Genomic DNA, 23,316 nt, shown 5'->3' on the forward strand with positions numbered 1-23,316 from the left:
CGGGAGGCGCGGGAGGCGCGTCCGACCCGGAGAGGAGGTTGTGGCGGCGGTCGCGGCTGGCGACATGGACAACGCGGGGAAGGAGCGAGAGGCGGTGCAACTGATGGCGGAGGCCGAGAAGCGAGTCAAGGCCTCCCACTCCTTTCTCCGAGGGCTCTTTGGGTGAGCGCCGGACCGCGCGTGCCCTGAGCGGGGGTCTCTGTCCCTGGCCGGCGGCCCCCTCCACTTCCCTCGGGGGCCCCCAGAACGCCCCAGGGCCCCCCCACGCTCCAGGGACCTCCTAGGACCCCCGGAGTCCCCCACCTGCCCTCCAGGGATCTCCTGGAACCCCCGGAACGCTCCCCACGCACTCCCTGGAACCCCACGGCGCTCCAGGGGCTCCCATGCGCCCTCCAGGGATCCCCTAGGACCCCCGGAGGCTCCCCCCCGCGCGGGTGCGGGGTCCCACCGGCCGCGCGGGTGTGCGTGACCCTCCCCGCGGCGGCCACACCGGTTTGTTATTTCGCCACGAGTGAACCCACGCAGCTCGGGAGACCCGTGTGGGCGTGAGGCACCGGGGAGCGGCGGGTCCCGGACCCCCAGCCCCAGCGTCTGGCCCGCGGTCTGTCGGGGGCGTCGGGCTGGCGGTGGGGCCGCGGCAGCCGCATTCCACCACCCGGTGCCCGTGCGCCTTGCGCCAAGTACAGGTTTAATAAATATCCGTGGGAGGAATGAGTACGTTTTCTCAAACTGGTGTCTTTCCTTCACTGGAGATTGATGTGATATCCAGGGCCTCCTGTTAGATTAGGGATAACGCAACTCCTCTAAGTCTGCGTCATTTGGGAATCCCGTTCATTTCCTATAATTCTTCTGTGCTCTCCTAGGGAAGGTCTTAAATTCGGACTTCCCAAAAAGCAGAGCTTGCATTGACAGTCCTTGGAAGAATTCTGGGCGGTTGAATATGTGAATGATTCAGCTGTTTAGGATGAGAGAGGCAGAAAGTTCGTGGTGGTTTACTCTTTTTCCTTTTGGAAGTGAAAGGTCCTCGGCCAACACCCAGAGCATGTTTTTATTCTGAGAAGGACCGGGGGTCCGTATTTAACTGTTGCATTATTAGACGCAGTTTTATTTCTGTACAAAATCGGTTTGGAATCTGCTAGTCTTGCCACCTTCGGTCTTTTGGTGATACTTTACCGTTGTTGATAATCTCCAGGAAATGCTCATATGCAGGTTTCATGCAGTGCATGTAGTGTAGGGTGCAAAGATGCAGAAAGGTAAGGGTTCCTGTCCTCAAAAATCTCTCGAGGCACTTATGCCAGCTGGTTTCTAAATTTCTCATGTGATGTGTGGTCTGCATTGTAGCAGTGAATTATAAATTTGTTCCCCTTTAAAAGTTATGGCAGTACATAAGGAGCACTGCCTAATACTTGATGCTAACACCAAACAATAGCTCCTTTCTCTGGTTGTTCACAAAACAATTACAGTTTATTTATATAAAATGTAATGTCATAGCACCTCAAGCTGGGAGGTGATCGTAATGGCACAGCGTTTCAAGTCCAGATGTGCTTCCCTGGAAGAGAATCTGTAATTGGCAGAGGAAAAAAGCCGGAGAGCACTTGATGCTTCTCAGGGGCGTGCTCCTTTCTGTGAAGAGGTGTTGCGTTATTGTTTTCGTGAAAGTAGGCCAGGTCTTGAATCAGTAATCCTTAAGGGATTTTAAAAAGGCCTTTTGTCTTTCTTCTACTTGGCTGTTGATCACCTGTTTCATTGGCAGGCTGTATAGGAAGACTTCATCCTCACCATTCACACTCAGTTTGCTTGAAAGTCATTGCATCCTAGGTCTGACGTGGATCCAGTAGGTCAGTTTATTATCCTCGCTTTGGGACCTCGGGCAAGTTCCTTAGCCCCTCTGTGCCTCAGTTTCCTTGGCTATGAAACGAGGGTAAGAGAAGTATATCTCATAGTGAGTGAGGGTTTTTTGAGTATATGCTTGTAAAACATTTAGAGTCATTGAAGATGGGGATTATGAAATATTAATTAGTATCTTCATCAAAATTTTCAGGCCCAGTTATTTATCAAGGAAGCAGCCAGACAGATCAAAGCAGGATTTCGGAGCCAAAGACCTTTTGGACTGTATCATTGGTCTTTTAATGAAATAAAGTATTTGAAAGAGCTTTGCACCATGTAAGGGTTATTTATACTATGGAAGACTGTGTTTTTAGTAATACTTGGCTCCAGGAAAACTTGGGGAAGAGGGTACTCAGAGTTCTGTGAGGTTTAATAGCATTACATAATTCTTTGAAGCCAAAAACCAGGCCTAGTTTCTCTCTCAGTGACAGTGGGAAGACAGGTTCTGTATCAGCTTCAGTCGTTCAGAATCTGATGTTACATCTAGCATCACTTGCACCTGTCATCACCCTTCTAAGCCGGGATATATGTTATTCCACCCTGCCCCCACTCCCTTAGCCAGAGAATTTTCCCATCTACTTGTTTTCCTTTATTTAAACCACAGTGTAATCTATCTTCATGTCAGGCTCCTTAATTAACAAAACATACCTGCATGAGTATCACCAGTATCACCGAGCCCATCTGTTTAAGAGCTGACAGTGCTTTAAAGGGGGCAGGTGATGCTGTTTGGGGCTGTGGCAGCCATTACAAGGTGCTCAGTGTACTTTACTGCAGATGTGTCACACCACGGACTCATTATCCCAGCTGCAGGTTAAAACCTGTTAGAAGTGGGTCCCCTTCACTCAGTGTTGATCCACCCCCCACGCTAGTTTTGTGGCAATGCTGTATTCTCACTACTGTTCTGTAGCTCTTCCTTTTTTGTTGCTTTCAGTAAAATTAGATGAAAATATGCATTGTGTATTCCCGAGAAAAAGTCAGTCATGCATTCCTCTGTGTGTAAGGCACAAGTCTAGGCTTGTCTGCAAGATGTCAGTGTTCCTTGCCCGCGTCCCCCTGCAGGAAGGGAGCTGCTGAGGGATGCAGCCATCACAAGAAGCCACTGTCGTGGTGGTCTGTCTTTCTGTTTGACTGCCAGTTAAACAGTGATGTGTTTTTGTAGTTGTGGAATGAAATTAAAACTTATTCTTTTGCTGACTGAGCTTAGTATAGCAAAATTACCACCAAAAGAGTTGTGTTTTGGTTTCATTTGTTTCCAGAGATGAGCTATTGAACTTTGTAGTTAATTTCAAATTTTAATTTAGCGTCTTAACTACTGGTATGATGGTTAGCTGACCTGGGTCTGACAGCAAGATAGCTTTGCATTTCTCTTGTTATAGGAGACCACACTGGGTACACTGCCCAGCGCACATGGAGAGAGTGGCTTAAGACTGACCGTGGGAAGATGTTCTGGATGGTTAATGCTTCCTTCTCGTGCTCTTGAATGTTCCCCAGTCTCAAAGCTTATAAGGAGCTGTAAATCTGGCAGTGTTGAAGTAAATTTAATGAAAGGCCCTGTAGGGTTATCTTGAAATAACTGTAAGTTTATAATTTCTTAGCTAGTTGTGAAAATTGGGAATATTTCTTAAGCATTATAGGCCATTATCAGTATTCTTCACTCAGCTTTATTTTGGCAAAGATTGTGTTTAAATTTTGCCAAAATATGGTGGGGGCATGTGAAAGTATTTATAAAGCATTTAGGTCTGCCTCAGTTACAGTAGATATTCAAATGCAGATTAAACTTTTAAAAAAAACAGTAAGCTCAGATTTACTCAGAGACAGGTAGTATGGTATAAGAAATATATATGTATATTTACTCTTTATTTCCTGTGTAATAAGAAATAGAGGACTTCCCTGGTGGCACAGTGGTGAAGAATCCGCCTGCCAATGCAGGGGACACGGGTTCGAGCCCTGGTCCGGGAAGATCCCATACGCCGTGGAGCAACTAAGCCCATGTGCCACAACTACTGAGCCTGTGCTGTGCTCTAGGGCCCTCAAGCCACAACTACTGAGCCCGCACGCCACAACTACTGAAGCCCGCGCACCTAGAGCCCATGCTCTGCAACAAGAGAAGCCACCACAATGAGAAGCCCACACATGCAACGAAGAGTAGCCCCCACTCGCCGCAACTAGAGAAAGCCTGTGTGCAGCAACGACGACCCAACACAGCCCAAAAAAAAGAAAAAAATAGAATAACCTATATATTGAATCATTATATATTATATAAGGTATATTATGTATGAACCATAATAATATATACTATTATATGTAAGAAGACCAAATATAGATTCTAGTTTACTAGCTTGGTGATCCTGGCCAGGTAAATCATATTCAGAGCTTCTGTTTTTTCGGCTTTTGAATGGGCAGAGGGAAAGAATTTACTTGTCAGAGTTGTAAGGATTGAATGAGGTATCAGAATGCTTATTAAGCTGCACAGAGCTATATTACTGTTACTTATAATCATTTGGTTTCCTAATTTGAGTGTCAATGTCAAGTTACAGTTTGTATATCAAGTGATAAACTCTCACAAGATTGGCCTTTTTCTGTCTGCATTTTTGCAGTGTTCACCACATATTCTCTCATTCTTGTGAGCCCTGCGAGGTGCAGAGTCCTTTACGAGAAGTAGGGAGGACTGTGGTGGCCTGTGGCTCTAGGTCCTGGGGCGTCTGCCTTAGTTGGTGGCTTTGGCCCAGCACTTCGCGCGGCATGTGGCTGTGGCAGGCGCGCGTGGACTACGGTGAACGTGGATACAGGTGTTGATTTGTTTTCTTGTACTCTTTTGTGTAGTTTCAAGAGCAAAGGTAACAAAGAGCGGGGGAGTTCACGTCACTTTCTTCTGTTTTCTTGAATATGTGTTTGTAGTAAATCCATACATGGTAGGAAAATGCAAGGAGTACAGAAGGGTTTCAGTTGAAAAGTAAAATTTTCCCTGAGGCCTCACTCTCCTAAATCTTACTCAGCAGAAGTAACCATTTAACTTTCTTTTTGATTCTTTTGATGGTTATTGCCATAAGTCTAAGTAATTTTAGAATACTTCTCCCTGTATACTAATGGTGAAAAATCTGAAAGTGAAATTAAGAAAACACTCCCGTTTACCATTGCAACAAAAAGAATAAAATACCTAGGAATAAACCTACCTAAGGAGACAAAAGACCTGTATGCAGAAAATTATAGGACACTGATGAAAGAAATTAAAGATGATACAAATAGATGGAGAGATATACCATGTTCTTGGATTGGAAGAATCAACATTGTGAAAATGACTCTGCTACCCAAAGCAATCTACAGATTCAATGCAATCCCTATCAAACTACCACTGGCATTTTTCACAGAACTAGAACAAAAAATTTCACAATTTGTATGGAAACACAAAAGACCCCGAATAGCCAAAGCAATCTTGAGAACGAAAAATGGAGCTGGAGGAATCAGGCTCCCTGACTTCAGACTATATTACAAAGCTACAGTAATCAAGACAGTTTGGTACTGGCACAAAAACAGAAATATAGATCAATGGAACAGGATAGAAAGCCCAGAGATAAGCCCACGCACATATGGTCACCTTATCTTTGATAAAGGAGGCAAGCATATACAGTGGAGAAAAGACAGCCTCTTCAATAAGTGGTGCTGGGAAAATTGGACAGGTACATGTAAAAGTATGAAATTAGAACACTCCCTAACACCATACACAAAAATAAACTCAAAATGGATTAAAGACCTAAGTGTAAGGCCAGACACTATCAAACTCTTAGAGGAAAACATAGGCAGAACACTGTATGACATAAGTCACAGCAAGATCCTTTTTGACCCAGGTCCTAGAGAAATGGAAATAAAAACACAAATAAACAAATGGGACCTAATGAAACTTAAAAGCTTTTGCACAGCAAAGGAAACCATAAACAAGACCAAAAGACAACCCTCAGAATGGGAGAAAATATTTGCAAATGAAGCAACGGACAAAGGATTAATCTCCAAGATTTACAAGCAGCTCATGCAGCTCAATAACAAAAAAACAAACAACCCAATCCAAAAATGGGCAGAAGACCTAAATAGACATTTCACCAAAGAAGAGATACAGATTGCCAACAGACACATGAAAGAATGCTCAACATCATTAATCATTAGAGAAATGCAAATCAAAACTACAATGAGGTATCATCTCACACCGGTCAGAATGGCCATCATCAAAAAATCTAGAAACAATAAATGCTGGAGAGGGTGTGGAGAAAAGGGAACACTCTTGCACTGTTGGTGGGAATGTAAATTGATACAGCCACTATGGAGAACAGTATGGAGGTTCCTTAAAAAACTAAAAATAGAACTACCATATGACCCAGCAATCCCACTACTGGGCATATACCCTGAGAAAACCATAATTCAGAAAGAGTCATGTACCAAAATATTCATTGCAGCTCTGTTTACAATAGCCAGGACATGGAAGCAACCTAGGTGTCCATCATCGGATGAATGGATAAAGAAGATGTGGCACATATATACAATGGAATATTACTCAGCCATAAAAAGAAATGAAATGGAGGTGTTTGTAATGAGGTGGATGGAGTTAGAGTCTGTCATACAGAGTGAAGTAAGTCAGAAAGAGAAAAACAAATACAGTATGCTAACACATATATATGGAATCTAAGGGAAAAAAAAAAAAAAAAAAAAAGAGGTCATGAAGAACCTAGTGGCAAGATGGGAATAAAGACACAGTCCTACTAGAGAATGGACTTGAGGGTATGGGGAGGGGGAGGGGTGAGATGTGACAGGGTGAGAGAGTGTCATGGACATATATACACTACCAAATGTAAAATAGATAACTAGTGGGAAGCAGCCGCATAGCACAGGGAGATCAGCTCGGTGCTTTGTGACCACCTAGAGGGGTGGGATAGGGAGGGTGGGAGGGAGGGAGATGCAAGAGGGAAGAGATATGGCAACATATGTATATGTGTAACTGATTCACTTTGTTGTAAAGCAGAAGCTAGCACACCATTGTAAAGCAATTATACTTCAATAAAGATGTTTAAAAAAAAAAAAGAATACTTCTACTACCAGATTTATTAATTTTAGATAATATTTGTCGATCCTGCCACATAGCTTATGTGGCAATGCATTTTCTCCTTCACCTCTTGTTTTTAGTTAATTCTCAATCTCCAAATATTATCTTTTATATGTAAGTAACAGTTAAATTTATAATTCTGCTTTAAAAGTTTTTCAGATATTTCCCTATTTCTGTGAGTTATAGAGTGGCCGTGAGTATCACGTCCAAACTGGGATATTTTTGAGTTGCCAAGAAAACGGGTATAACCTAAGAGTGTCCCCGCAACCAGGACGGAGGATCATCCTAGTTAAAGGCAACTCTATAATCTATTTTTATGCTTTCACTTTACATTCATTTGATTAGATGATAAAATGGATAAAACTTCCGTACCTTAAGAATTTTCAGTTAGTGATGCTTGTGAGTGCACAGTAAGGAGTCTTTGAAAATAGAATCTCAGAGTGTTAATCACGTCTGTATTTGAATAGAGCTTATCGTAAGTAATGGTAATTTAATTAAAATCTAACAAAGTAATAGATCAATTCTTTCTTGGGTTAAAATATGTTTTTCACAGTAAGGAAGTATCTTCCAATTCGGTTTTAATGAGTGTTTTCATTAGGGATTGAATGAGGGCCTTTTCAGTAACTGTCAGGTAAGCGTGACTTTTTTTCTTAGTTATTAGTATATTAAATAATGGATAGCCTCATATTGAACTCTGCTTGCATCCCTTGAATAACCCCTCTGGATTATAATGTATTATTTTTACTATGGGATTCTGTTTTTAAATATTTTACTTCAGATTCTTTTATTTACAATTCTTCTGTGTATATCTCAGATTCAAGTATTGATGTCACAGGCACTCATGTCACAGGTACTCTCATAAAAAGAATTTGTAAGTTTTTCTTTTTTCCCATGCTCTGGTCTTTGGATTTTTAAATAGAATCCTCTTACAGTGAAATCATCTTGGGCTTTTTGGTGGGTATTTCTTTGATAACTTTCTCTTTTTTCCCTCTGGAATTTATAATGTTTAAACTTTCTATCTCTGCTGAGGTCAGTTTTGGTAAATTGTATTTTACAAGGAAATTATTCATTTCATCCAAGTTTTAAAATTTATTTGCAGAGTTGTGCAAAGTAGTCTTTTATGACTTTTAAAATGTTATTGCAGCAGTTATTTCCCTCTTTTTACTTCTTACTTATGTGTTAGTGCTTGTCCCCTTTTTGTCTTGATTCTTTTTCTTTAAACTGATATTTTGACTTACGAGTTTTTACTAGTTTCCTGTTTTCTACCTTATTAATTTCTCTTTTACCTTTATTACTTTCTTTTGTTTTTTTCCCTTGGCTTTTTTGGGGGGGTGAGGGGTGGTATTTAATTCATTATTTCTGTTTTATTTATATGGATCCAAATATTCATGGATGAATTTTCCTTTAAAACTGTATTACTGTTTCAATTGCATCCCATAGATACTGAAATATAGTGTTTTTATTTTAATTTGTTTCATCTTTGACCCAGGAGTTCTTTGAGGGTTTTGTTCCAGGTAGAAGGGCCTTTTTTGTATATTATTAATTTCTAGCTTTATTTCATTATGATCAGAGAACGTACTGAGGTTTTCTTTGCCACCTAATGTGTGATTGGTGTTCAGGAGTGGTCCATGTGCCCTTAAGAAGAAGTGGGTTTTCTCTTTTCAGAGTGTATGACTTGCTAGAGATCCCTGAGATCTGGTTACTGATTATGTTGTCTAGGTCTTTCATGTCTGTATTTTTTGTCCACTTGACCTGTTTTGGACTAAAAGGGGTATATTAATATCTCCTTTTATGAGTGTATTTCTGTCTTCTTGGATCTATTGTAATTTTTTTATTCTTTTTTTTATTGTAAAATACACATAACATTTACCATCTTAACCATTTTTAAGTGTAGAGTTCAGTAGTATTAAAGTACATTCATATCGTTGTGCAACCATCACCACCATCCCATAACTCTTGTCATCTTGTAAAACTGAAACTCTATACCCATTAATAACTCCCCATTCTCTGCTCCCCCAGCCCCTGGAAACCACCGTATACTTTCTTCATGATTTCAGCTATGCTGAGTACCTCATATAAGTGGAATCATACAGTATTTGTGTTTTTGTGATTGGCTTATTTCACCTAGCATAATGTCCTCAAGATTCATCCATATTGTAGCATATTTCAGAATTTCTTTCCTTTATAAGGCTGAATAATATTCTATCGTATGTATATACCACATTTTGCTAATCCATTCATTCATTAATGGACACTAGGGTTGCCTCCACATTTTAGCTATTGTGAATAATGCTGCTATGAACATGATTGTACAAATATCTCTTCAAGACCCTGCTTTTCATTCTCTTGGGTATATACCCCAAAGTGAAATTGCTGGATTATATGGTAATTCTACTTTTAATTTTTTGAGGAACTGCCATACTGTTTTTCCACAGTAGCTGTACCATTTTACATTCCCACCAACAGTGCACACAGGTTCTAATTTCTGAACATGCTTGCCAGCACTTGTTATTTTCTGTTTTTTTTTTTTTTTAAATAATGGCCATTCTAACAGGTGTGAGATGATATCTCATTGTGGCTTTGATTTGCATTTCCCTAATGATTAGTGATGTTGAGCATCTTTTCATATGCCTATTGGCCATTCATATATCTTCTTTGGAGAAATGTCTATTCAAGTCCTTTGCCAATTTTGAATTGGTTTGTTTTTTTGTTATTGTTGAGTTTTAGGAGTTCTCTTTATATTCTGGATATTAATCCCTTATCAGGTATGTGATTTGCAGATATTTTCTCCCATTCTGTATGGTGCCTTTTTACTCTGTGAATAGTGTCTGTGATGCATAAAATTTTTTTAATTTTCATGAAATGCAATTTGTCTATTTTTCTTTTCTAACCTGTGCCTTTAGTGTCACATCCAAGATATCATTGACAAATCCAGTGTCATGAAGCTTTTGCTGTTTTCTTCTAAGATTTTTTTGTTGTTGTAAGTATCACATTTAGGTCCTTGATCCATTTTGAGTTAATTTTTGTATAAGGTGATACGTAAGGGTCCAACTTTATTCTTTTGCAAGTCAGTATCCGGTTTTCCCAGCACCGTTTGTTGTAAAGACTGTCTTTTCCTTGTTGAATATTTTGGCACCCTTGTCAAAAATCATTTGCCCATATATGCAAAGGTTTATTCATGCGTTCTCTATTCTAGTCCGTTGGTTTGTATGTCTTTTTTTATGCCTGTACCACATTGTTTTGATTGCTGTAGCTTTGTAGTAAGTTTTGAAATCAGGAAGTATGAGCCCTCCAGTTTTGTTCTTCCTTCTCAAGATTATTTTGGCATTTAGGATTCCTGTAATTTCTGCTGTAGAAAGGTGGCTGCCAGGTTTTGGTACATAGATATTCACAATTAAGATAATTTCATTTGAATTGTATCTTTAGCATTATGAAGTGAATTTCTTTATTTCATTTGATACTTTTGAGCCCAAATTCTACCTTGTCTGATGCCAGCAATCCCTGCTTTCTTGTTACTTGCGTTTGCCTGTTTTAGAGCTGTGTTAGGTAAGAGGATTATACCTGATGCCTGTTGCCATGTGGCCTGTGCTGCCTCGCCCCAGGGAGAGGGCACCTCCCCTCCCCGTTGAGTCCAGGCGCCCTGGCCTGAGTCCAGGCAGGGTGGCTGGGACTGACTTTGAGGTAGGAAGTGAGAGCAGAAGCTGCAGGGGTCATCTGTGCTTCCGTCATGAGAGGAGTACACCCGATGGGGGCCGCATTCCAGTACAGAGAGAAGACCCACGGAGAAAGAGCCAGCAGAGTCACAACCAGCACAAGGTGGAGTGAGAGAGAGAGAAGCTTCGGGAAGACTTGGGGATATTTCTTGTTGCAACAAATCTGTCAAACGCAGGTTGACATATTTGGCAAACTCCCGACCAGCTCTTTATCTTGAGGCTTTCAGAATAGCTTTATTTTAGTTGTGTCTGTCATATTGAGCACAGAGTTGGGCTTTGTTTGTTTAGATTTATGAGCAGATCTAAAAATCTTGAGCACATTTACATTATTGGTATGACTGGCATATGGATGATTTTTAATTCTGTCATTTTGTTATATTTGTTATGGACAGCTGACCCTTGAACAACATGGGTTGGAACTGCGTGGGTCCACTTACACGCAGGTTTTTTTCAGTAGTAGGTACTGCGGTGCTGCCCGATCTGTGGAATACGAGGGTGCGGGCAGGGGACTGCGTGTTTGGAGGGCTGGCTGCACCAGGGTCAGCGCACCAACCCCCCCGCACTGTTCAAGGGTCAACCGTATTATGTTTTATTTGCAGTTTTTCTTCATGTGATCTCTTTTCTTTGCTTTTTATTTAGGAAATTTCGTAATTTTATTTTACTGGCTACCTTTATGCCATGAATCTTTTTTAATACCCTTTGCTCGGTTTCCTTACTTAGGCATCTAGTATTTTGTCTGCCCTGGAAAAAATCCATTAGCTACCTATGTGCCACTCAGAGAGGGTGTTCTACTTACCCCTTTATCCGGGTGTGTGTGTATCGGAGAGGTTCAGTTATTCTTCCTCCGCTTACAGTGGGGTTATGTCCTGATAAACCCCTCATAAGTTGAAAATGTATTTAATACACCTAACCTACCGAACATGATAGCTTAGCCTGGCCTTCCTTAAACATGCTCAGAACACTTCCATTAGCCTACAGTTGGGCAAAACAATCTAGCACAAAGCCTATTTTATAATAGTGTTGAATGTCTCCTGCTATTCATTGAATAGGTACTGCAAGTGAAAAGCAGAGTGGGCATCTGGGTCCAGAATGGTTGTGAGTGTGTCGGTGATCACATGACTGACTGCGAGCGCAGCTGGTGTCCCTGCCAGACCCATCACAAGAGAGGGTCTACTGCATATCGCTAACTTGGGGAAGGATCAAAATTCGAAGCCTGGTTTCTTCTGAATGCTCCGCCTTCTATCAGTACGTTAGTGTGGCTTCTTTGATGACTAGGGTCATGGGGGTGGGTTGGGGCTTGCTGCCACTCCAGTTCTGCCTCCTCCCGTTTCCTAAGACCCTGAGTTTATTTCCACCTCCGCTTTCTTTCCCTTCACTGCCAAGCCTCCTCTCCCCTTCCCTCCCGCAGAAGGACGTCTTCTGGAGTCTGCCGCCTCTAGCCAGGCCACCCTTCCAGCCCCCCAGGTGCTCCAGGTCTCATACCTGCCTCCTTGACCCCACTCTGCGGCCCCTCCTTGTCGGGGTCTTGTCGTCTGTGAGCTGCTGTTGCTGGGACCCTGCCGCACCCCACCTTGTGTCCAGCCGTCCCCTCCTGATTTCTAGCAGGGGCTGTGTCCCTAGCTCTGCTAGTTCAGGGTCTTTATTTCCCCAGCTTTATTTAAATGAAGTCTTGTTGAATTCTGTCTGCTAGTTTTGCTGTGAGTGTATTACGGGTGGTTGTATCCGCTCCTTGTTGATCTGTGTGGTTCTGGAGGATGTGAGGACGCGCTTGTATTTAGGCAGCCATCATTGTCCTATGGGAATCACAAGTCTGAAAGATTAAATTCAGTTTAAAAATTGAATTTTTATAAAGATTGAAGTTAAATATAAAAACTTCTCTTGGCAAGTCATGTTGTGTGTGTCATTTCTGAGTGTATCCAGTAATTCCTATTTTTGGTTTCCTTGTAATATTTAAGTATCTTGGTTCGTTTTACTAAAAGGTCCAATCTATACATATCTCCCCTCTTCAAGAGAGGTGACTCCCCATATCAAGTCAAGGCATTGGGACTATTACCAAATAAAATCCAAGTAGCTTTCTTTGCTGTACCTGTTCTTGTAACTTTATTTCAGCAAGTTATGCTTAAATGCAGATACTTTTCTCAGACAGTCTTTAAATGTCTCAGATTGTTTCCTGTGTCTGAGAATCTGTGATTATTTTTTCTTACATAAATGGAAATAAAGTGAGATGTTCTCAGAAGATGGAATCCCAGGGTCCAGGGCAAAGCACTGAGGCCACCTGTCAAGTTTGAGGCCCCTGCTTGTCTTCTGCCAGCTGCTCTGGGGGTGGTGCTCTGGGGCTTGGAGCTGTGTCTGCTCTTGGCGGGGGAGGGAGGGGAGCCGATAGATGCCTGCGTTTGTTGGTAGTCAGTCCGACTCCAAAGCCTGCGTGCTTGCCACTACTCCTCCTGTTACTGGTTTGTGAAAAAGCAGAGGACTTCAGTCAGACAGTTACAGGCGTTTGGTATAAGAATTCAAATGAGCACTAAGAAAAGTATCTCCCTGGGGCCTCTGCATTCCACCTGCTGCAGGCGCTTTGCTTCCTCATCACGTGGAGGAAGCTGGATTGTTTACAGACATATTAAACCCAGAACTAAAATAACCCTGAAAGGGTTAAGTTTATCTAGGAAAACTCCCAAGTTTTAGAATCTGTGGAGATTACAGATATGAAGTATCAGATGAAAGTAAATTGCTTGTTGGAGGGTAAAAAGTAGAATAAATAGTTGTATATGGCTGTGATGTTGTGATATATGAAACATATATTTGTTCTCCACCCTGGGTTCCTGGCACGCAGCTGCTAAAGGCTTGTAAGACCCTGAGTGGTGAGGGTGAGAGGGGCGTCTTGTTATTCATAATAAGCCCCTTTCAACCCTACCTGGGTTATGCTAACGAGGTGACTCAAGGTGGGTCCTTGATGGCTTCAGTATGGGGGCTGGTTGTCAGAGAAAGCAGCCAGTGATTAGAGGGCTGGAACTTTCAGTCCCACCCCCGAGGGGATTGAGTCAGTCACCAGGGTAGTCAGTCCCTCTGCCATGAGCCTTGTAAAAACCCTGCACGACAGGGCTCAGAGAGCTTCCGGGTTGGAGACACGTGGAGGTGCTGCTCCAGGGGAGAGGGTGCTCCTGGGGGAAGGGGGGCTCCCGGGGGGAGGGTGTTTCCGGGGAGAGGGGGGCTCCCGGGGAGAGGGGGCCTCCGGGTGCCCTCCCGACACGCCTGCCCTGTGCCTCTCTCCCGTTTTGCTGTTTCTCAGCTCTGTCCTTGATAAGAAACCAGCGATAGGAATGTGTTTCTCTGAGTTCTGTGAACCCTTCCAGCAAACTATCGAATTTGAGGAGGAGGTTGTGGGAACCCCTGATTTGTAGCTGGTCGGTCAGAAGAACGGGGGCCCAGCACGTGCAACGGGCATCTGAAGTGCGGGTGCTCAACCTGTGAGGTCTGTGTGGAACTGAATTGAATCGCAGGACATCCCGCTGGTGGCCGCAGGGAATTGGAGAGTTGCTTGGCATAGAAAACCCACGTTTGGTGTCAGAAGTGTTGTGAATAGAGAAACTGTTTCCTTTAATGGTAGAGGTATTTTAAAGACTTTGAATTTTTCACTTCTTTTCGGGATGGTTTCTGTATTTGCTTGTTGTTTTGAGGGACACGTGGGAAAACTTGCAAATCTGTGACGTGGGCTGTTTCTTCCATGCAGACGCTGGGTCTTCAGCCTCGTGATTGAGGCCTGTGAGCCAGGCCCTGTGCTGGACCCTGTCCCAGCATCGACCTGGTGGCTGGAGTGGTGTCACTGGTGAACGAGGAGGAGGAGCCTCTCCCAGGCCCGGGAAACTCAAAGTGATCCCTGTGTTCAGTCTTTCCACACGGTTTGACAGCCCTTCAGGGTGTTCTGGTGATGAAGCTGAATTTTGTCTCTAGTCCTGCTTTGGCATCATCACAGCTCTGTGATTGTCACGTGGTAGGACACTTCTGCTCCAGATCTTGTGGGTTAAGAGCAGCGTTCTTTCCGCCTCAGCAGTTGCCCCGCTTCTCTGGGGCATATCTCTTGGTGTGTGTCGTTGGTCCCCACGGCTCTTGATTTGGTGTCTCTGGCCCCCACCTGCGCACATGCTCAGTTGCAATTTCCCGCTGCTCCCAGGTAGCTCTCACTCACCATGAGGAAAATGCAAGACTTCGGATGAGTGGAGGATTAATAGGCTTGTCTGCGTGTAGATGTCATCTGAGCTCTTTGGAATAACTGGCTGTGATTTTTCCCAGGCTGATTTTTTTTCCTCCTAAACATTAAAACGGGAACAGGTGGGGGCCGGGCGGAGGTAGTGAAGAGAGGCAGGGGCTTGCAGGCAGGCTCGGGCCCAGCTCTGCTGCTCCTGGGGGCTGGGGGAGGCGTGTGACTCTCACCCCATCTCCTTGGAACCTGGGGCGGGGATGTTAGACACTCTCAGACTTCTCCAGCACTGAAGTTAAATACTCTTCTTGGCATTCTGACCTCCTCCTGGGTAAGGACTTTGTTTTCTTAGTGATTTCTGGCAGGTCAGTGCCATGTACTGTACTATATCACTTTATAATGTAGACTCCCTCAAAGAAACTTGTTTCTGTTTTTGAGGATCTTCTACCTCACTTATAGGGGCTCTGGGTAACGATCAGTTGAATTATTTGAATGTGAATTCTGAATATTTGTCCTTAAAACTTATAAAAATCAACGTTCATGGGTGTAGAACACAGTAGGCATTTGGAGTGACTTAAAAGTATATTTTTTTCATGAATTCTTTAAGTTATGTCTGTTTATGACACATGAGTTCTCTGGTGCTTTTAACATGAGATTTTTTTCTGGTGATTCTGTTTTAGGAGAGGTGAGGCAGGGTTCATTCATTATTTTTATAAACATCGCTGAACCTGTTATCAGGTGTCAGCTCCACCACTGACCTTGGCTGGATGACCTTGGGCAAGCCATTGACCTCCAGGTACAATTTTCTCTTCTGTAACATGGAGATCTTTTGTGGTCGTTGTAATAATGAAGATGACGTAAGGCGTGTGGAAATATGCAGCATAAAACCTAGCATAATGTAGGTGTTCTATTATTCCTAGCTGAACCTGCTTCTGAAAATAATAGGATAAAGTACATTTTAATTAAGCTAGTTTTATTTGGAAATCTTTAATAAGAACGATTGCACTGGACTTCCCTGGTGGCGTAGTGGTTAAGAATCCGCCTGCCAGTGCAGGGGACACGGGTTCGAGCCCTGGTCTGGGAAGATCCCACGTGCTGCGGAGCAACTAAGCCCATGAGCCACAACTACTGAGCTTGTGCTCTAGAGCCCGTGAGCCACAACTACTGCAGCCCACGCGCCTAGAGCCCGTGCTCTGCAACAAGCGAAGCCACCGCAATGAGAAGCCCGCGCACCGCAATGAAGAGTAGCCCCTGCTCGCCACAACTAGAGAAAGCCTGCGAGTAGCAACGAAGACCCAACGCAGCCAAAAATAAATTAAAAAAAAAAGAATGATTGCACTATAATTACAGTTCAAGATACCTGGTACATGTTAGAAAAATAAGACACAGAAAGTGGCAAGCCTTTGTTAGCTCCAAGGAGCTGTGGCTAAGATTGAAAGCTTTCTCAAGTTGGGAATTTTCCATTGGGATAATTAGCTTTTTTTTTTTTTTTTTTAAATGTACCTTTGAAGTAGAGAAAAAGGAACATGAAAGTGTGAGTGAGAGAAGGCTTTTACCTATTCTGATGCTTCATTTTTGGTGTGGTTTGTTGCCATCCTATCATTGGCTGTGTGACATAGCTTCCAAAGGGGTTTTTTTAGAGGGGAGGGGAACAGCTTTATTGAGATATAATTCACATACCATACAATTCACCTGTTTAAAGTGTCCAGTTGAGTAGTTTTAAGCATATTCACCAAGCTTTGCAACCATCACAACAAGCAGTTTTAGAAGATTTTCATCACCCCAGAAAGAAACTCTGTACCCTCCCCCCTCATTTTTCTCTAGCACTTCCAGCTCTAGGCAACCACCAGCCTGCTTTCTGTCTTTGTAGACTGGCCTGTTGTAGACCTTTCGTGTGAATGGTGTGCTCCTCTGGGACTGGCTTTTCACGTCACATGATGTTTTTTTGAAGGCTCGTCTATGTTGTAGTATGATCAGTACTTCATTCCTTTTTATTGTCTGATCTCCTCCATTGTGTGTGTACCTCCTTTATCATTTGATGGACGTTTGGGTTGTTTCCATTTTTGTCTGTCATGAATAATGCTGCTGTGAACATTTGTGTACAGGTTTTTGTGTGGACTAATGTTTTCATTTCTCTTGGGTATGTACCTAGGAGTAGAATTTCTGGGTCATATAGTAACTATGTTTAACCTTTTGAGCAGCTGCCAAACTGTTATCCAAAGTGGCTTTTTATACAATTTGCCACTTGTACCGGCAGTGTATGAGGGTTCCAGTTTCCGTACATCCTCCCTAACATTTGTTAAATCTGTCTTTTTGATTCTAGCCAGCCTAGTGGGGGTGAAGTGATACCTCGTTTGTGGTTTGATTTGCATTTTTCTGATGGCTAATGATGTTGAGTATCATTCATTCATTCATTTATTTATTTATTTATATTTTTGGCTGTGTTGAGTCTTCGTTGCCGCGTGCTGGCTTTCTCTAGTTGCGGCAAGCGGGGGCTACTCTTTGTTGTGGTTCGCGGGCTTCTCATCACGGTGGCTTCTCTTGTTGCAGAGCATGGGCTCTAGAGCGCAGCCTCAGTAGTTGTGGCGTACGGGCTTAGTTGTTCTGCGGCATGTGGGATCTTCCTGGACCAGGGCTCGAGCCCGTGTCCCCTGCTTTGGCAGGCGGATTCTTAACCACTGGGCCACCAGGGAAGCCCTGGGTTTTGTTTTTACTTTTAAGTCTGAATAAACATAGTGCTGAACTCTTCGATGTTAAAAGTGTCAAGATGTCTTTATCCTAATTTCCTTTGAAAAATATACTTCTCATTTCTCAGAATGAGTAAAACTTCAGTTTTCATGCATGGAAAAGACTCTGGTTGAGGGTGTAAGCCCTGGATCCTGCCACATCTGTATTTGAGTGTCAGTTCTGTGGCATCCTTGCTGTGTGGCTACTTTCTTATGCCTCAGTTTCCTCATCTGGACAACAGGGATAATTAGAGTAACTCCTTTGAACAGCTGTTAAGGTTCTCTAATGCTGGTCTGGCCCATAGTAAGTGCTCATTAAATGTTTATTATTTGAGGGAGGAGGGGAGGATTAGGGATGTGGATGGTTGTTATAGTAAAACTTAACCTCATTTTTAAATTTTTCTCAGAGGAAACACAAGAATAGAAGAAGCTTGTGAAATGTATACCAGAGCTGCAAATATGTTCAAGATGGCTAAGAATTGGAGTGGTATGTATAAAGTTTTTTTTTGTTTGCTTTTTAGGCAAATAACTTTAAAATCACTTTGGAGGAGGAAATGACTGTCTGCCTTCCCCTTAGAAAAACTGCTGGCTGTGGACCGGGAGAGGGGGGCCTTGATCCGAGGGAACAAAGCTTGAAATCCTGGCTGAAGTTTAAGCATAGAGGCCGTGTCTGTTTTAGTGTCTATAAACCACTTCATACAGTGGGCATGTAGTGATTAAAAAGACTTAAAGTTACTTGGAGTTAAGAATAGTAATCTTCGCTTCTTATTAATGTGCTTAAATAAATTCAGTACCACAAGGAATGAAAGTTGTAGTAAAACTTACTGAAAACAAGTAGGATAAGCAGGAGAGTCTGCTTTTGTTTACCTAAACGTTGGTGGAGAATTTCTAACCGTTCCTTACTCTGATAACTGGTTGTGGTCCACTGAGAAATGCAGCAGTGGGAGGTGTTATTTCTATAAACCCTGACAGACTTGTCAGTTTCGAACATAATGCTTTCTACCGGGGGAAATTACACAAAATAAAATCAGAATTCTTTTCGTTGTTCTGAGAGGGGATGGCTCTTTCTAACACTGATTTGAGAAACAAATTTATCCTCTACCCCTGGAGAAAGAAGTTCTGTGCTGGGGTTTTTTCTGTAGTGCAGGTGGAGAGAGCCTTTGACGGGGCAGGACGTGGGTCTCCAGCCCCCTAGCACCTGCGGATGACCTGAGGCGGGGCCTTGCCCTCTCTAAGTGTGTTTCCCTGTGTGCTTTCCCAGCTTGATCGAGATGTCAGTGACACATCGCATCATGTAAGCGTGAGGTGTGCGGTGTGACGATTTTCCCCCTGACACTTTAAAAGGCTGACACTTTAAAATCATTTCAGTGAAGAAAATGCTGTTGAACTAGGTGACCCTAAAAGGTCCTTTCTGGCTGTAAAATTCTTTTTATAGGTTTAGTTGTAGGTTAAAAAGTTATGTTCTGTTTCCAAAGTGCATTTACACCTGAATTATAATGTATTTTAAAATGGAGGAGAAAAGAGTATTAGTATTCACATCTTCTGTTTGGTTCAGGTCCTGTAATCATACGTAAAAAGTGATCTTATCTAAAAAGACCCTTTATTTATTTTATCTGGTGACCAGATGTTCTAAACTTTGGAAATTCCTTTCAGAGGGGCATTACCGGTTATGTAACCGAGGGGGACGTGTGTGCACTCCCCACCCCAACCCCAGTGATCTCTTGCCTGGACTGTTACCTCCCTGCTTCTTTACTTTCCTAGTGTGTTTCAATGAAGAAAACAAAGTAATCCCGTTAAATCTTAAGTCAGGTCATGTTGTTTCAAATCAGAGCTGCAGTCCTTCATGGTGCCCTTCAGGATCTACCCAATCTCCCATCCCCTCCCGACTCTGGATGCTTCTCCTGCCCACCCCCTCCTTCCCCGGCTCTTTCCTCTGAGCCTCTGCCTGTGCTGTGCCCTCCCTCTGGCACTCTCTTCCCTACAGTAGGGCGTGGCCAGTCCCTGTTTTTTCCAGGTCCTTCTACAAATGTCATTGTCGTCTCAGTGAGGTATTTCCTGGCCGTCGCTTTTAAAGATAGCAGTCCTCTCTTCGGGGAAGCCCCGTTCCCTTTTCTCCGATGCCCTTACCACCATCTAGCAAAAATAAATGAAGTACATTTGTTCATTTGTATTGTCTGTGCTTTTATTATGTGCTGTCCCTCACTAGAACATAAACCTTAGAAAGCCAGGGTGTTTCTGGGCTTTATCTGTGCTCTACCTGCAGGCCCTGGACCAGTATGTGCAACACGATAGATACTCAGCATATTTGTGTAGTGAATTAATAAGTATTAGGTTCTTTGACTTTGGGATTAACAGATACACACCACTATACATGACATAGATAAACAACAAGGACCTATTGTATAGCACAGGAAACTATACTCAATCTTTTGTAATAACCTATAATGGAAAAGAATCTGAAAATGAATAGATGTACATATAACTGAAACACTTTGCTGTACACCTGAAACTAACACAGCATTGTAAATCAACTCTACTTCAATTTAAAAAATGGTTAAAAAATGAAATAAGAAACTGAAAAAAAATCAGGTTCTTTGAAATTACTTCCGTGTCCTAGTGGTGGTGATCATGACATCACTGCATTTGTTTATAGTTTTAGAAGTTCTTTTATAAACTAATTCATCTGCTACTCCAGTTTTGAGAGGTCATCCTGGCAGGTATTAGATGTTTACAGTTGAGGAAATTGGGCCTGAGAAAGTGTGTAACTTTGTCTTTAAAGCAGCATGTATTAAACCACTTCCAAGTTTGGAGAGATGGAGCTGGCGTTTGTTAGCGGTGGTTGGAGTGAGTGCTCAGACTGAAAAAGTGAGCCAGCACCTAGTTTTGGAAGGTGGGAGCGTGAAATTGTAAAATCAAAGCTCTTAATATTGTCTGGGGAGGACTTCCCTGGTGACGCAGTGGTTAAGAATCCGCCTGCCAGTGCAGGGGACACGGGTTCGAGCCCTGGTCCGGGAAGATCCCACGTACCGCAGAGCAACTAAGCCTGTGCGCCACAACTCCTGAGCCTGCGTGCCACAACTACTGAAGCTCGCACGCCTAGAGCCCGTGCTCCGCAACAAAGAGAAGCCACCACAATGAGAAGCCCGCGCACCGCAACGAAGAGTAGCGCCTGCTCACCGCAACTAGAGAAAAGCCCGCGCGCAGCAACAAAGACCCAACGCAGCCAAAAAATCAATCAATCAATCAGTAAATTTATTAAAAGAAAAAAAATCATCCGGGGAAGTGGAGCCAACACGGCAGAGCCTGGATGCTGTGCTGTTACCCTCAGCCAGGGAAGGATGGACCACGATTGGTTCTGGGACGGCCAGCACAAATAAACTGTCAAAAATTAAATTATTGGTGGGAGAGGGAGGATTCGGTTGTAAAAGAAGCGATGACATTTAAACACAGCAAAGCACAGGTGTTCTCTAAGGACAGATTTACGTGTGCTAATGACAGTGGCCAACACGCGTGCACGTGCCTGGGGCCAGGCCGTTCTGAGCGTTTTGCCTAGAAGGTCCGAGTGATGGCTACACGCTTCTGAGGCCGAGCCCATCAGAGCCACTCTTTGGCCGCTACGTTCCTGAACTGCCACCGGGAAGTTCACAGCTGCCTGGAGGACCTGGGTACCTGCCCACCACCCTGGCAGTGGCTTGGCCCCTCCTCTGGGCCTCTGGGTTCGCGGTCCACCAAGGTAGGGGTCAAGGCCTGGCGGGCAGGCTTCTGCAGTCCCAGCTCCAGCCGCAGGCCAGTGTCTGCTTGGACTGGCAGGGCCCAGGCCACGCTGGTGGGTAAATATTTTCAGAAGTGCCTGGGCTCTCTTTTGTCTTGCACAGAGCAAGACTTGAATCTGGGCAGCCTGGCTCAGGGGTTGTGCTGCCTCTTCTCCCTTGGGTGAAGGTCCAGAAACCCCAGTGGGAATTATGTAGTTTCCTCTGGGAGTGTGGTTGGGACACGGAGAGCCACTGAAGCTTCAGTGGAATTGACTGTTCTGTTTCTGAAAAGAAATTTAAAGTAAATGTTTAATTCTATCAGGGTTCTTAGGCGTCTGTCACTATTTTTTATACTTTTCTGAATGTCTTTGAAACGTTTACGACTGAAAATTTTTTTTAAGTACCAGGAGGTTTTGTGATACTCTTGGTGGTGCCTCTCCTAACGGGGCGAGCTCTTCCTCCATCCCTGCTAGTCCTGACTTCCGACTCCAGACCCTCACGAGCTGCCCCCAGTCCTGTTCTCCCCTGCGCTTGAGGACCTCGTGGTGAAGTGGGTTCATCCTCGTCCAGGTCCCATGCTGACCTTCACAGCCTCCTGGGCGGGCCTGACCTCTTGCGCCCCAGCCCGGTCCTTCCTCCTTCGTTCCTCCATTTCAGCCCCACCAGAAGCCACATTTCCTGATCCAGAACCTTTTCTGGAAAAGCTGAGTGCGTGAACCTCTCACGCTGTGCCCCCGGGCAGCACCTGTGTGACTGCGGGGAAGTGTGCCAGTTCCACACCAAGTGGGACATGCACAGTTCAACCTCATGGGTCTCTGTCAGACTTTGTCATAAACTTAGGAAAGAGCTTTGACTTTCGAAATTGTGGGCCTCATCTTCACTCCTTGAGAGCCTGCTCTATCTGGGAGCGTTTGTCGCTGTTACTCCGGTGATGCCAGCTGAGCCAGTGGACACAGAGAGATGGGCGGTGCGCATCCTCGCCTGCGGGCCCTCCCGGCCTCACGCCTCCGCGGAGACGCCCTGTTGGTGCGGGGCCTGTGCCGGGGACAGAACTGAACACCCGCCGCCGGGCGGTCCGTGTGGAAGGAGGCCTGGGGCTGAGAGGAGCCCTTGTTGCTGTCCCCCTGGGTCCTGGGCGTCTTTGTGGCCACCCGAGGTGCACTGGGTCACAGGCACGTGTGCTGCTGTCAGGGATGGGGCCTTCCCCAGGCAGGCGTGGGCCCGGCTCCTGGAGCAGGGCCGCTCTGCAGGGTGCTTGCTCCTCTGTGTTAACTTAGTCATTTGTCTTCTTCAGCTGCAGGAAATGCGTTTTGTCAGGCAGCCAAGCTCCATATGCAGCTGCAGAGCAAACACGACTCCGCCACCAGCTTTGTGGATGCTGGGAACGCCTACAAGAAGGCAGACCCCCAAGGTGAGCTGCGCTCTGTCCCGGGCCCCCAGGACCTCCTGCAGGTTGTGCTGCTAGAGCGAGATGCTCGCGCTTCAGGACAGTGGAGATTTGGGGATTTTTAACTGCAATCATCTGAAGCTTTTATGAGGAGAAAATCTGTTAAATTTATCCAGCTTAGTGCTCAACACCATTTTCTTGAACTCCATTGTGGAGTTGCATTGTGGACAGTTTTTTGGAAATTAGTGTTAATTTTATCTAAGTCTTATCTTAATTGTGTGAGTGTGTACATCGCTCACTAAAGGAAACGAGTGTTCCCTCGCTCCCGAATAGTGTGTGTGGAGATCCAGTTAATGGGAGGCCGTAAAATCCTATAGTTGAAAACAGCTTATTCACACGGCATTCATGTGACTTCTTTAAAAAGTGTTTTTCAGACACTTTAGGTTTTGAGGAAAGAATGATCTTGGGTATTCGAAGAGGTGAAGTTTTGCAGACGTTCTTTCTTTTTGAGTTAGAGGAGTGCACACTTAGCGACTGAAGGCCTCATCTCCTCCCTGCACACGTGCA

The 23,316-nt window shown here is 44.1% G+C and overlaps 1 protein-coding gene across 2 annotated transcripts in view; it reads left to right on the top strand.

Moving 5' to 3' along the window:
- The window catches only part of NAPB (NSF attachment protein beta), a 39,931-nt gene continuing 16,615 nt past the window's right edge, over positions 1-23,316 (top strand). The window contains exons 1-3 of one of the 2 annotated variants that reach the window (XM_061208127.1): positions 1-162; positions 18,018-18,097; positions 22,657-22,772. In XM_061208127.1, the coding sequence (XP_061064110.1) occupies positions 65-162; positions 18,018-18,097; positions 22,657-22,772 (294 nt within the window). In that variant the 5' untranslated portion in view covers positions 1-64. Of the gene's footprint in view, positions 163-17,876; positions 17,915-18,017; positions 18,098-22,656; positions 22,774-23,316 lie in introns of those variants that run through there. The other variant, XM_061208126.1, reaches the window with a different exon arrangement.

This window comes from Eubalaena glacialis, chromosome 13, assembly GCF_028564815.1.
Source record: "Eubalaena glacialis isolate mEubGla1 chromosome 13, mEubGla1.1.hap2.+ XY, whole genome shotgun sequence".
Classification (NCBI taxonomy): Eukaryota; Metazoa; Chordata; class Mammalia; order Artiodactyla; family Balaenidae; genus Eubalaena; species Eubalaena glacialis.